Source organism: Fulvia fulva, chromosome 9, assembly GCF_020509005.1.
Source record: "Fulvia fulva chromosome 9, complete sequence".
In the NCBI taxonomy this organism is placed as follows: Eukaryota; Fungi; Ascomycota; class Dothideomycetes; order Mycosphaerellales; family Mycosphaerellaceae; genus Fulvia; species Fulvia fulva.
Genome location: NC_063020.1, coordinates 159,387 through 173,716, shown reverse-complemented (window position 1 = coordinate 173,716; position 14,330 = coordinate 159,387). Strand labels below are relative to the sequence as shown.

At 55.7% G+C, this 14,330-nt stretch overlaps 3 protein-coding genes across 3 annotated transcripts; 2 read left to right on the top strand and 1 right to left on the bottom strand.

The window, feature by feature from the left end:
• Positions 1-1,358: 1,358 nt before the first annotated feature.
• CLAFUR5_08844 (Anucleate primary sterigmata protein A) lies at positions 1,359-5,448 on the top strand (the record flags this gene model as incomplete). Its single annotated transcript, XM_047907992.1, has 2 exons — positions 1,359-4,488; positions 4,538-5,448. The coding sequence occupies 2 exons, from the start codon at positions 1,359-1,361 to the stop codon at positions 5,446-5,448; spliced, it is 4,041 nt and encodes a 1,346-aa protein (XP_047766090.1).
• A 1,860-nt stretch (positions 5,449-7,308) lies between these two features.
• Positions 7,309-7,930, top strand: CLAFUR5_08843 (uncharacterized protein; the record flags this gene model as incomplete). The annotated part of the gene is made up of 2 exons (XM_047907991.1): positions 7,309-7,465; positions 7,515-7,930. 2 exons carry the CDS (start codon positions 7,309-7,311, stop codon positions 7,928-7,930), a joined length of 573 nt encoding a protein of 190 aa, XP_047766149.1.
• A 1,249-nt stretch (positions 7,931-9,179) lies between these two features.
• CLAFUR5_08842 (JmjC domain-containing histone demethylation protein 1) lies at positions 9,180-14,307 on the bottom strand (the record flags this gene model as incomplete). Its single annotated transcript, XM_047907990.1, has 2 exons — positions 9,180-10,484; positions 10,534-14,307. The coding sequence occupies 2 exons, from the start codon at positions 14,305-14,307 to the stop codon at positions 9,180-9,182; spliced, it is 5,079 nt and encodes a 1,692-aa protein (XP_047766148.1).
• Positions 14,308-14,330: the final 23 nt, after the last annotated feature.

Sequence of the window (14,330 nt, the reverse complement as noted above, 5' to 3'; positions counted from 1 at the left end):
TGGCCATGCAGGGAACAGCCATCGAAGCACTGCGAAGGATGCGCTGTGTTGCCGCGGTGGTTTGAGATTCGTGCATTTGTGTCGATGGATGCCCGCATCTCGAGCGCTCGTGTTCTGTGTGTCAGCTCAACCTCGATGTCAACCTCCACGGGGATGGTTACGGCGCCGGCGGGACAGCAAGCTGCAGGACTAACGTGCGACTGCCGCAGTCGAGGGGCTGCTACTGCAGGGCGGATGCAGCTAAACGCCACGACCCCCTTGTCTACTGCTGTTCCCAGGCTCCTAGCCAACCGTCGTGGGAGGGATCCGGTTCCGTGTTCCTCAAGGTTTGGCTGTTGAGTTTCAGCGGTGGAGCTTAACACTCCTCACGCCTCTCGTCTGTGTCAACATGTATGGCACGGCAAGTGTTGAGGGACAGGTTGTAGCGAGTGCTCATGATGAGCGACAGCAGATCTGTGTTGCTTGCGGTGCAGAGCAGCACCAGCAGCATCGCCCGCGCCGCCGACTAGACGCGAACAACAATTTCGGCAGAGATCATCATCTCGTTAAAGGAGACAGGCGCGAGCTCGTCCTGGACGCATCCCAGCACGTTGCGGCGGGCATTAGTCTGAGGCTTCGATCTGCACTCTGCAGACGCGTGCTCCAGCCCCGACGGCTTGTATCCGCATCTTGGAACAGACGTACTGCAGCGCGGCCGGTTCTTCAGTGGGCTTGGATCCATCGTCTGTACCACGCCGCAACGCAACTCTCTTGTCCTCCAATTGCTGCTTCAGATCGTGAGTGCAGCGCCCCTCCACGCTTCAGTTTCAGCATCACTTTAGTATTCTTATTCTCTGGCTGCGGGCGTGCTCTCATCCTGAATCCTTCCGCCGCTCAAGGATCGTGAACGCAAAGGCCATAACGGGCAACGAGACGGGAACAACTGGTACGTGCTATGGTTTCAGCTATTGGCCTGCAAGGGTGCCCGGCAAAGTCAATCACCTCTTAAAGCAAATACCCTCACCACGCCGTGCAATGCTAATGACCCTTTGCGCATTCAGGCATAACCTGGGACCTCGAGTCGACGACCATTGATCACCTTGTTCGCAACAGTCTCTACCCTCACGACTCACCCTTACACATCACGAACCACAAACTATGCTGTCGTTCGTGGTTGAGATGTGAGAGCTGCCATGCTGGTCATTCCTCTATAGGTATGCTGAGACAACCCTCGCGCCTGATATCACATGCAGACCACGCTGACACGCTGCAGCATAGCATACCCGCCCACCCGGTTGTAGATGTATACGGTGTATGGCTGGTGGCTCCCCACACTCTAGCCAGTCCCTTCTTCAACAGCATTGCAGGCGTTAGCCATCATGGCCGACTATTTTAGCGAGTACAATTCCTTCCTTGGTGCCAAAGGGCTACCGTCGCCGGCCGACACACCATATGAGACCCCAGCGATCATCCGGTCGAAACGATCTTCTCGCGTGGCATCTTCTAGAGAGCATTCTATAACTCCACCTCTACCTTCGGACTCGACAGAAACGCCCGACAAATCAAAATACTCGTCACTGGACCCGCGTCGCTTCACACCTACGCTTCATGCGTCTCTGGTGTCCGAGATCCTGAATCTCAGGCGTGAGCTTGACTCCAAGAATCACCTGGTGGAGAATCTCGAGACTACACTCTCGACCGTGAAGGTTGAGAATGAGACGCTCAATGGCCAGCTCTCAGAGAGCGCGAGGGAGGTGCGGAAGGCGAAGCGGCAGGTGGAGCAGATGGAGCAGGGGACTTTCGATGCGGTAGAGGTCTTGGCTCAGGAACGAGACAATGCGAAAGCAGCCCTTGACGACTTGCGGAGCAAGTTTGAAAACACCCAACGGAAGACCCGCCAGCAAGATGAGGACTCCGAACGGACGCAGAGCATTTGGGAGAACGAGAAGGAGGCGTGGGACAACGAGCGACGACAGTTGGAACGAAGAGTGCATGTCACCGAAAGTCGATTACGGGCGGTGGTAGAAGAGATGGCCATACAACAGTCTCAGACTGTGCAAGAAGACGACACCACCGACGAAAACACTTTCAAGGATAGTGGCCTGGGTGAAGGTAGCGACACTTCGAGCATACGGACTGCATCGCCTACCAAACACAAGCGAAATATGAGTAGCATCAGCTTTCGACGAAGGCAGACACGATTCTCGATGTCCTCCCGCACCACAACAGCTACGCCCGACCTTTACGCCCGATCTGGAAACAACCTTGCAGACGAGCTAGGAATTGATGAAGAGGACGAGTACGACAACGACGATTCAGAGCATGGAGACGACGACTTCGACTTTTCCGAGCGAGCGAATCAATCTCCAGAGTCCAGGCGTAGTGTAGTGCGCCGAACGCTCGACGCAAAGACGAAACGTATCTTGGACGTTCCTATCGAAGCACAGGAGACGCAGGGAGCACCCTCAGTCCCGCGACCACAGTACCATGATCGAGCTACAACTCCGCCACCGCAGCACATGGAGCTGCGCGAGCCGGCGCCCAAGGTTGTGTACGTCGACAATGGGTATCAGCCCTCGCCGCCAGCGTCCCCGCCTCGAGTGGAAGTATCCCATGAACAAGAGGACACGAAAGTCGTCGAACATGTCACTACAGACGAGCATGCACCACCTGCTAGCACACAGAGAAATTCTGGTTTGCAGCTCGCAACTTCAGACCGTCTTTCACTTACATCTGGTTCGCCAATCAGTCCACCGCAGACGCCGGTTGTGGATGGAGTAACCTGGCTTGAGGAGAAAGCGTCCCCTGCTGTAGCACCAGCATATAGCACAGCATCGACGCAGACCGACCCTGTGGAACCAGAACCCCCGAAAGGCCACACACCGAAGCGTGACAGCCTGTCTCCACCTTCGTTCGTCCCATCGATTGCGATTCACCCACCTAATTCGAGGCCGTCTTCTCCACGACCGTATGTTTTACCACCTGGCACCAAAAACGCATCCGCACAAGCGAACCTTGTATGGCCGTGCAAGGATGCCAGTGTGCAGACCGAAGAGATCAGGATCGACAAACGACCTGTGAAACTGCCGCCCCATCTGCTGCCAGGAAGCCTGCTCCCGAGTCCCACGTTCCAGGAACCAGCTCCACGACCAAATCGTATTGCGAGCGCTGGAAACGCGAAGATCTTCACCAAGATTCCACGGATACCAGTCAGCTCTATCCCCATCTCACCTTCCGCAGTGCAGTCTCCTTCCGACTCAAGCTCGGAGATGTCGCGGAACAACAGCTCAAAAGACCTCCGAAACTATCCATTGAAGGCGTTACCCTTGCCACGGCCTGTTCTGTCTCCACCGATGCCACATGGTGAGACGTTTCAGAGCAACGGGCCGCTGAATAGATCATCACAATACGGTGTCAGCCAGCCAAAGTTCGATAATGCTTACTTTACTGACGCCGATCAGTTGTCAGAGGGTAGCGACTACGAAGACGGTGGTACTGACTACGATGGGTCTGATTTGGCAGGCTCCATCCCACAGCTCAGCCGTCCTCCGCCGGGACGTTTTGGTCTTTCCGAGCCTCCTAAAGCTGTGCCCGAGGACAAAGAGATCTCGCCGGAGCGTCGACCGGACACTGCCGACTCATATGGAGCTGCGCCAGCACCATCCGTCTCGAGCAGTCGAGCGAACTCGCAGCGCAGAAATGTTCGTCAGACCTCGAAGCTTAGCAAGCCGGATGCTCGCAAGGAGTTCCGTTCGAGAAGTCCGAGCTTCGGCAGCATGGCATCTACTACGAAGAGCGCGCCGCCAGGAGCAGCTGGCGTACACATCCCGCCTCCGTATCCTATTCCATTGCGATCGAGCTCGCGTGTGCCAGCTAAGACATCTAGCGAGGGCTCTCGAAGCCCGACGCGGTATGAGGCTCTAGGTGCTCGAGGCTCACGTGCGGGACGCTCGCAGCACTCGAGGCAGGTGAGTCTCAGGAAGGTGCAGTCAGCTGCTGTCATTCGCAACCGCACAGGTCGAGGTTCGCCGACGAAGGGGCATCGCAGACGCAGGAGGTCTCCAGATCTCACGCCTATCCAGTCGATGGCGTTAGAAGGCGCAACGCCCACAAGGTTCCCCATTCCAGAATTGCCGACGCCAGTGAAGGAGAACCTGCGAAGCCCAGAGTATGACTGCACCAAAGGCTCTGTGGACATTGCCAGATCTCCAGCAGAAGCTAGCAGTGCAGGTCGGGTATCAGAGGAGACCAACCTCGTGGACGCCATTGCGGGGACCATGGTTGGCGAATGGATGTGGAAGTACATCCGCAAGAGGAAGTCCTTCGGCATCGGCGAGGATAGCTCCGAGTTCCCTGTCGCTGATCAGAACGGTGTTGTGAACATGACCACCGGCCATGGAACACGTCACAAGCGCTGGGTGTGGCTGTCGCCCTACGAGCGCACCATCATGTGGGACAACAAGCAACCAACGTCTGGACCGGCATTGCTTGGCAAGAAGGGACGAAAGCGTAAGTTGTTGCTCTCAAGATGGACTTCATTGTACTAACGCGAGCACAGTTGCGATTCAGTCCGTACTGGACGTAGAGGATCCGACACCACTGCCAAAGAATGCCGAGTTGTCCTCTGCTTGGAAGCGGTCGATTCTGATCCTCACCCCAGAACGAGCTTTGAAGTTCACTACTACCACACGGGAACGACATGGCTTGTGGATGACAGCTCTCTCATTCTTGGCGCAATCGAGTCAACTTCCTGGACAAATACCCCAGCCGACAACAGCAAAGTCAGACGCACCTCCGATACCGCCAATACCTTCGAACAACAACTCGATAGACGGTGTGCCTGTCAAGCGACACAGGGCTTCCTCTTTCGGAAGATCCAAAGTCCGAGATTCAATCCGAGTTGCCCATGGTAAGAGGCCAGAATACCTGCAGGGTCGCTCCGATCCTGGGGACGTCTACGGCTCAGAGCTTATCCCAAGTGAGCTTCTGGGTCAAGAAGCAGGCGCGGACTTCCCAGCCGTGCCACGCCTTTACATCACCACCAGCAAACACCAGCGCAAACGCAGCAACACGGGTCCGCAACACCTGTCTCAGCCGCTGAGCAACTTCCGCAGTTTCTCATCGAGCGCTGTCCCATCCTCAACCGGATCAACGCATCGCCGAGGGGGCTCTTCAACGAATGGTTCGTCGTACCGTCCAAATGTATCGGCGAAGTCTGTCAGCCGAGGAAACTCGATCGCCAGTCCAGACAGGCCGAACTTCTTCGAGGCTGTCGGAACCGTACGTATGGAGGCGTTCGTAGACCCGAACGTGCGAGATGGCGTTCTGTACATTCCCGCGCCACCGCCTGTCATTGGCGCACCACGGAGACCGCGACGAGGCAGCGGCCTGAGTCAGTCGACCGTCGATAAGAGGCGGGCCGGCTACGTGTTCGACGAAGATGGCATGGATCCGTTCAAGGGGTTCTAACCGTCCACTGCGAGAAATCCATGTACGCACTTTGACGACGAGAAGCTGATATCGAGGATGTGATGTCACTCGCAGAAGCGAGGCATCGGAGAGACGCAGTGTACTATGTACGCATAGGCGCGCGTTGTTGGCCACTATTGTACCTATAGACACCTCACGACCGAGAGCTAACGATGTTCCATATCAAGGACTACGGCTACGTGTACAGTCTCATCATTGCCTCGAGATTAATGCGATCCGAATGAGAGATCGGAGTAGCGTTATTAGTGGTGTTCACACGGCATGAACTGACGAGATGCAACTCGGAAGCACAACGTCTAGCGAGCTGCAGTACATGTACTCCCACGCACGAGGACGGCGAGATGCTGCATTCTGTCAGCGGCGACCCGCTGTCGGGAGCCCTCCGGCGGGCCTGATGCATGACGGAACCCGAAATGTGTGGACGAGTGGACGCCGCCACCCTGGCTGCTTCTCACAAAGCTTGGTCGTGAGTCTAGATGATTGCAGCTGATACACGGAGTCGTGGAACGGACCTCCCGTTCTCTCTGGTTGTGATGCTGTTCCGCTTCCTGACAGATGGTGAGATGCGGACAGATGTTGTGCCTGAATGCTCCATGCCGAAAGCATTGCGACCTTTGACTGTGTTATCGGTCGCACGGCATGCGTGAAGTGCGCCGATTTACAATAGATGAACGGAGCCATCCGAAGGGCTGATATCTTGCAGTCGCAATCACGACTTGGGCGCTTCGCGTACAGCTGTCGTCTCAGGTAATGCGCAGTCTCATGTGCGAAGCTCTTCATGGATGTGAAGAGTGATGCTGACATGTGAAGGTGTTTTCTGCTTGATGTCGCCATTGCACGCGCGGACCTGGACGAATGAGGGATAGTGGCCAGACCACAACTCCCGAGTGTTCAGAGGGCCTTACGACCGTGTTGTTCCTTCTTGCGACATCTAGCCACGGCGCGGGATGGAGAAGGCGTGTTTCAGGACACATCGGCACCCCTTTCGCCCCGTGAGAGAACTGATGAGACGGGGGACATCCTGGTTTACGATCTTCCGGGGGCTGTTCTGGCACTTCATCTAGTTCCTTATCGTTGCTTCGCGCACGCTTTCGCCGTCACGGGGGAAGGCTGATGCAACGGCTCCGTTTGTTCCACCATACAACTTTATCCATAGGAGCAGAGGACCCAGACCCACCATCCTCGTACGCCTCGCCCAGGGACTCGGCGTCGTAGGTTAAGACGGAATCTGATAGTGCTCCGCTCAGACAGCATAGTCTAACATGGGTCATAGGTCGTTACCACTCTGTCTCCTGCAGCGAAGCGTACGGAGGTGCCTCCTATGACTTCAACAGTACTCAAGTACCAGCGCCACCGAGATGAACACGCATGGTCCTTCCCGTGCCTGGATGTGAGGCTCGCGTTTCACTGCGTCGCAGTGGCATACGACTTCATCCTATAGGCAGTTCGACACGATGACGGCGTGTCGGAGGGCGTCGTCACCTTCGATGACAGGCACTCTGGACCATGTGCGCGAAGTGTCACTGGTGGCTGATGGAACGCGCGGTCTTGGAGATGCAGGTTCGGTGTACGTTATATGAGCCCTCTGGATGTTGTGTAAGCTGGAGACTCATGCGGGTAGTATATCGAGGCCTACTACTGTGGATCCTCCGCCCTCCGAGGCTCTTCTCTTTTCGATCTCTAATATCTATTGTTCCTTTCTCTTCTACCGCACTGGGTGCATTCTTTTCTCATTGAAAGGTCAAGCGTCGCTAGTCTTGATCTCCTCATTCCGTTCTTTACTGGATCCTCTCGCTCCACAGCCACTTCCATTGGTAGCCGCCGAACGGATCATACACGATGGCAGGCCTTAGCATCAGCGGCGTTGTGTCATTCTTCTTACTGTTCAGCACCGCCTTTGCCCTGCCCTTCTTCGATCTCCAGGGCTGGACACGCCTTCGACACAAGCCGCCGGTGTACGCTCCCTTTCCGACATTGAGGCCGAGCTCAGCAGAAGGTGTGTAGACAGGGAGAACAATCGATCACTCTTGTGCTAACGCACTCAGGTGTCTTCGAAACAAGACCAGTCCCCACCGGCACAGGCACAGGCATCCCCCTTCCCACAGGTGTATTCCCAACAGCTCCCGGTCCAACAGCACCAGCACCAACAGGCTACTACAACATCAAACGCAGCCTCGAAGAACGCTACCCCCCTCCATCTCCATACCTCCCTACCGGCTTCAGCACAGGTACTGGCACAGGCTATCCTGGCCCTACTGCCCTCCCGCAGATCCCAGAGTACCACCATCGGCAGAAGCAAGTCAAGCAATTCGGTGGCGTGCGACAATATCACTTCGAGCCTTACTTCCCATACGAGCCACCAAAGTATGGTGAGGGTGAGCCTGGACCGACGCCGACGGCGCCGACTGGGACTGGTGTTATTCCAACGGCGACTGCGCCTCCGGTGCCGACTGGTTATTGAGCTATGGCTTGTGCTGAGTGTCACGGTCATGATGTGATACACGACTTCACTTCGATTGACGTCGGTTGAGGGAAACCAGGGACGGTCGCTACTTGGACGAATCACGGCGGGACGAATGATAGACTAGAAGCACGAGATGTCAGTGTGAGGTCCAGGTCCAAGTCATCCTGGAAAGAGTTGTCAGATCATGTCTGAGCTGGATGGCATTGTATTTCGTATTTTGTAGCAAACAGCATCATCGCCCCATGATCACCTTACCATGATCCATCTTCGATCAAATCAAAGCAATACCAGCTCCCTTCGTCCAGTGTTTGAACCTCGCGCTTCAAGCTTCGTATCGGTGCTACCATGATCGACAGCAAATGCCATTTCATGTAGATTCCTACGACCCTTACCTGGCCTCACTCACATATGCGTTCCCAGTCCAGGATCTCTATTCGAATGACCAGAGCAGTATTTGAGACAAAAGGCCAAAACGATCACCACTGCTCCAACAGCGAGCCGGCGGTAAGATGCTGTTCGAGCACTCACTATTTGTCCAAAGCATCTCACCACCCAGCCGTTAAATGAGTCAAATTGACTCACATGCTGTCCGAAGAGTGACGATCGGTGAGTAGGCATTGAAAGTGATCAATCTATACACCTTCATTCACCTGCTGCACGCCAGGTCAGTGCGACACATATACGGCGCAGCTATTCTGCTGCAGCATTGGCCATATCAGCACCTATCCGTGACATCGCTGTACCATCTCTTCAAAGCTGTTGGCTCATTGATGGAGGTTTTATCTCGTGAATCTTACTGCCGGTATTGAAGGATTCAACGCAATTTGTGCAGATCTGGATCATATGTCTGCTATGCTGCGATACAGACACCGGCTTCGCGATTCGCACGGGATATTCAAGCACCAGCGCGATAATTGGAACTGGGGAGCAAACGAGAGATGGAGGACAGCACAGAGATCCAGCTGAGCTGTCTAGACCAGCGGCCTTCAAGGCGCATCCATGGGGTATTGTATACTACAAGTACTCTTCAGCCTCTTCACCAGTACACCGTGCCCTATGATAGTCCCTGTTGTATGCGGGCCGCCACGAGGCTCCTCCAGACATGCCCACGCAAAGTCGCTTCATCGTACATGCATCGAGCGGAGAGTAAAATCCATCTTCAAGCCATCATCAACAACCCCTTCATCATAATTATACATCAACAGCGGTCCCAAGAGGACTATCGAGCCTACGACAATCGTAATCCCTAGTTCACCCTTTGTCGCAGCCCGATATCCTCCTGCTGTAGGACCTTTGCAAGCTCGAGGCTTGACAGTTCCGCGGCGGTCCTCTCGCCGACTGGCTCGTCGCTGCCGGCTTTGACTCGCTTCGGACCTGGAGTGTGTGAAGTCGAGTTGCGCTTGCGCTTGTTTGACATGGCGCTCTTCGGGGAGCTATTCATGCCACCATTCACCAAGTGAGGCATGCGCTTCACCTGCTCAGGTGACTGAGAGGGTGGAGCTGGGGGCTGATACAGTGGCACCGCACCGACGCTGTTCTTCCGCGCCGCGGGAGAAGCTTGTTCAATGCTGGTTGAGATGGTTGCGTTCGCTTGCGAAGAGGGCTGGGCGATTGGAGAGCCATGGTGCACTGCGATCGGTTTGGCGTCCGCTTCTGGCGCAATCTGTTCCAATGACGGCTCGGAGGGATCTGCCTGCTTTGCGTCGTGGTCGGAGAGCTCTGATCCCGGTAGTGATATCGCTGAGTCCGCGCTCTCGTCTGGCTTGGCCGAGTCAGAAGTTGGCAGACCATTGGGCATAGCACCAAGATCAGACGGGTTGTACACATGGACGTGGGGCTCAGCATCGTGATGTTGCTGAGCCTGATAGTCCTGCTCTGGACCGTCTTCGAAGTTGAGGACGTCGCTAGCAATCTGTTCCAGAGACGGCAGTTGGTACAATCGAGGTCGTTCTGTGGCCGGATACGGATAAGTGGTAGGCTGGTATGCGGAGTGCGATGATGGATCGGGGTAAGCCGAATGGTTCGTCTCTTCTGAGTAAGCGAAGAGGCTCGGATCAATAGGTGCATGGCTCTGCTGAGCCTCCTGTGGCGCTTGTGGTGTATTCTGTTCCCTACTGCTCGTCGAGGGCACGTGGGAGTTCTGTGGTGGAGAAGATGCTTGATGATAGCCATTCGGAGCTGGTGATTGGTGATGATCGGGATGATAACCGCTCGGAGCGGTCGAAGGCTGATGGTAGCCATTGATTGCAGGCGAGTGTTGGTGGTATCCTGATGGCCCGGCAGTGGTCTGGTGATGGACCTCACCTGCGGGTGGCAACTTGTGCAAGCTTCCATTAGCAGTAGGCGGATGCTGTGTAGCAGTCGAAGGCGGTTGCGAGTTGGACGAGCGCACTGGTGAAATGGTCTTCAGTTTCTTATTCGGCTGAGATGGAGTACCTTCGTCCCCTTCCTCGGCAGTCCTCTTCTTGGATGCGACGGAGCCTCGAGGTACAGGTGTCTCCGCGGCTTTGATGGGATCGACATTACCGCTCTCATCATGTATGCATCGTCGCTGTAGACTGGTTAGCATGTGCCTCCGTCCGCGAGATACCATTCCATACCTTTGACTTCCTGCACTCGACACATGCTTTGCTACGTCCGCGCTTGTTTTGATCGCCAAACATCTGCACGCCATTCATGGTCATCGGGATGTTAGCATGGATGTACGCGTCGGTCCCAGGAAGTGGCCCGCCGTTCGCATGTGCACCATTCGGGGTTCCATTGATGCCCTGCGCGTTTTCAGCGTGGTTAGTGAAGTGTTTCGCTTGTGTTTGTGGCTTTGGCGGCGTTACTGTGATGCTGTCGTGAAGCTGAGGCGATATGCCATACGCGCCAGGCGACATGTGCACGCCATTCGTGCCATCGGGCGATGCCTGCTGCACGAGTTCCTTGTGCTTGCATTTGATGCGCCGCTTTCGGCAAGCGTCGCAAGCAACGCGCTTGGGTCCGAGCACTGAAGTTTTTGGCGTGCTGATGTACGTCGACGGCCATCCGTTCATCGCGTGTGCCATCGGCGGCTGGGCTGCGGGCGCGTGGGCGAGCATTTGATGATGCGCATAGGGATGTTCTGATGAGTGTGGTGGAGTGATTTGATGATGCACCAGACTCGAAGTGCGATCAGGAGTTGCCACTTTGGTGGTGCTCGTTGGCGCGAAGTTAGCTGCGGGACCATCCGCTCTGGATTCTGCCGCAGCTCCGGATTTAATTCGAGCACTTTGCCGATCTGGTGCAACTCGCCATGCAGCGATGGCTTCTTTGCGCTCCATGTCCTTGAGTGCTCGCGCGGAGAGCTTCTTCGGGGGGCCTTCTTCCTTGCTGTTTGGGAGTACAGCATCAGGATGTGCCCACGCAGGAGGGTCCTCGTTTCCACGCTTCCACGCGACCCACAGTGCGAACTTCTTGGCAACCTCGAGCGGCTCACCATGCCCTTTTGGGATGGAAGCATTGACGCGCTTCATGCGATCTTGCGTTATGCCTTCGACGCGTCCCTGGACCAGCATGACAGTCCGGAAGATGAAGTTGACAAGATCCGGCAAGCCTTCTATCTCGGCCTCACTGTAGTACCGAGCGTTCTTTGCGCCTGGGCGCGGATCTTCACTGGCCATGTCGCCATCGAAGTCAGCCCACACAGGTCTCTGTCGCTCGAACCTCTTTCCGTCGTAGAACATCTGCGAGACGGCGTCGGGTAGCGGATCTTTCTGCATGTAGTCGATGGCTGTATACCACATAAGCTTCTGGAAGAATGGATAACGGAACTTCATTGGCGTCTCGTTGGCTTTCTCAATCTCGACGACCTTGAACTGATTCTTGAAGGACATCCGAGACAAGAAGTTGCCTCCGATGACAAGACTGGTCTCTGGTGTCCAAACGGCGTGGATCCATCCTGATGGGATGAGCATAGTGTCGCCTTCGCTCAAGTCGACTCGGTAACACTCCTTTGTGATGTGCGGCAAGAATGTGTAGTTCTGCTGGTGACTGTCGTTCCACTCCTCGTATGCCTTCAAGTGCTTCGCCTTTGGTGGTATGAAGAAGAACGTCTTCTTGCCCTTCAAGATGTGGTAGTAGACACTGCTGCCACCAAAGTCGATGTGAAAGTCCGTATAGCTGTCGGCAACCGACATCAAGCAATAGAATTGCACCTTTGGCCACTTGCCTTGGTCAAGTTCCTTCTGTGGCCAGACCTCATCCTGGAGATCAATGTCGCGCACCACCTGTGGTCGCTTCAACAAGCGTCCAAGCTTGCTCTGAGATACTTCCAACGAGATGACATTCCGGATCGGTTTGTCATCGCTCTCCTCCTCGTAATAGTCAGCCCACCTGCCGAGATTCCACTTGGCACCAGAATTCTGAGTCTTCACATCAATCACATCCAGTGGTATTTCTGGTCCCACCAGATTGCAGACCTGCCGCACTGTCAATTCTTCTGGCATAACCATGCCCAGCCTATCCTGTCCATCGTCCGGGACTGTATCGTACTCATATTCATCAGGCGTAAGGTCGTTCATATCATCGTCATCGTTGGTCGTTGTGTCACCCGCTTCGTTGGTCTTTGACTTCTTGTTGAGCCAAGGCCTGGGATTCCACGCTGCAGGAATACAGATCGGTTCCACAAAGGTCCCGCTCCTCTCGAAGAATTCCCGGGTGACCAGCTCAGGACGCATGCGAGGGAAGCTCTCCGGATCAAATTGAAAAGTTCCATCCTTGATGGGCTGGATGTAGTGATGCTCCTGGCTCTCCTCGCTCGTCTTCAACACACCGCGCTGTAGCTCTGCGTAGTCGACCGAAGTGTGGGCGCGCGTGCTTTTTCGCACGTACGTAGTCTTGCCATGCGTAGGCTCGCACGGACTGCAGAAGTACTTGTCAACGTCACGAACTTCAGTGGCCTTCTTATACCCAGCGCAGTCAACGTGAAACCACTGCTTACAGCCATTGCACGAGATCCAGGCGTCCAGCTCGGCATTGGCGTAGGCTGTTTCGCGAGTCGTGTGGCATCCTGCGCAGATAGTTTCCGGGTTGATCTTGGGCTTCGGGCGTGTTCTCTTCGTAGGCGATGCCGGGCGCACAATCATCGGTGTTTCCGCTGGCACAGACTTGGCTCTACCTTCCGAGACTGTGCTGAGATGAGGCCGCTCCGTGGTCCTGCCGCTGAAGCTCTTTCGTCTGTTCAACTCGTCATCACCCGCGGTACTCCAATCATCGGTCACGGCTTCGCTGGTACTCCTGCTTGTCTTCGATACATCAGGAGTCTTCTTTCGATTCGCTGCTCGCTTCGCGGCAGTCTTACGCTCCCCAGCTGGCTTTCGTGATGAAGCAGAGCGCGCTTTGCCCTTTTGCGCTCGCTTGGTGGTCGCAGCTGGGCCGGATGCCTCGCCAATCACGACATCGGTACTCTCAGCGCGCGGTCGCACTTTATGCGTATGAGTCCGTGATTGTTGTGGAGCATCAACCATATTCACGTCAGCGTGAACGGGCGACTTGTACTGTCCAACGGGCGAATACTGGCCCCGATACTGCGCGTCGCGCATCGGTGCCATTGGACTGGGCTGGACCTCAGGATTGGTCTGCTGCGGTGAGGGATGATACGGTCGAGCGTAGCCATTCTGGTAAGGTTGGAACGGTGGCAGAAGAGGTGTATGGGATTGGTACTCGCTGGGTCGCGGATATGGAGCGCGCTGTGGAAAGCTGTTGGCATGTGGTCGTGCAACGCTTCCTGAGCTCCTTCCTGGCGTCGATGGAGGAGGTAGGTGGGTGCTGCGCGGTGTGAAGCTGCTTGTGCGAACATCTTGTCGTAGACCAAGCAATAGAGCAGCCTCTTCAGCGCGACTGTCGTTTATGTTGCCAGCATGCTGTTGCTGTCCATGCCCGTGCCATGCGCTGTTGTGCTCGTAGCTTGTAGCTGGTCGCGAGGCATATGGAGCCATCACCGGAGTGGGGAAGATCTCAGACCTCGTCCGCTTATGAGGAGGCTCGCTCCGCCCCAATGTAGACGGCATGGGGTATGTGGTAGGATGGCCATGGCGTGCTGGCGTTGATTGCTGTTGGTAGCCAGGGCTGACGGCCAGCGCGGCCTCGGCCAGTGTGTCTATCGTGGATGGCGTGTGGTGATGTGTGTGCTTGTAGCTACTGCTACGTTCTCGCGCTTTCGGCGTGGCAGTGTACGCCTGCTCTGGTCGCACGGTGAAGTCGACATGGTTGTTGAGGGCCGGGTAGTTGAAGTTGGGCTCGATCGGCTTTGGCCTGACTGGCGACAGTGGTTCCACGAAGCGTCGCGGTGGTGACGGCGAGCGTTCTTGTGTGCTGAAAGGGTCGTGTCGGAACAGAGGATTGAGAGGCATTGCGGATTGCGGTGAGCTTCGGT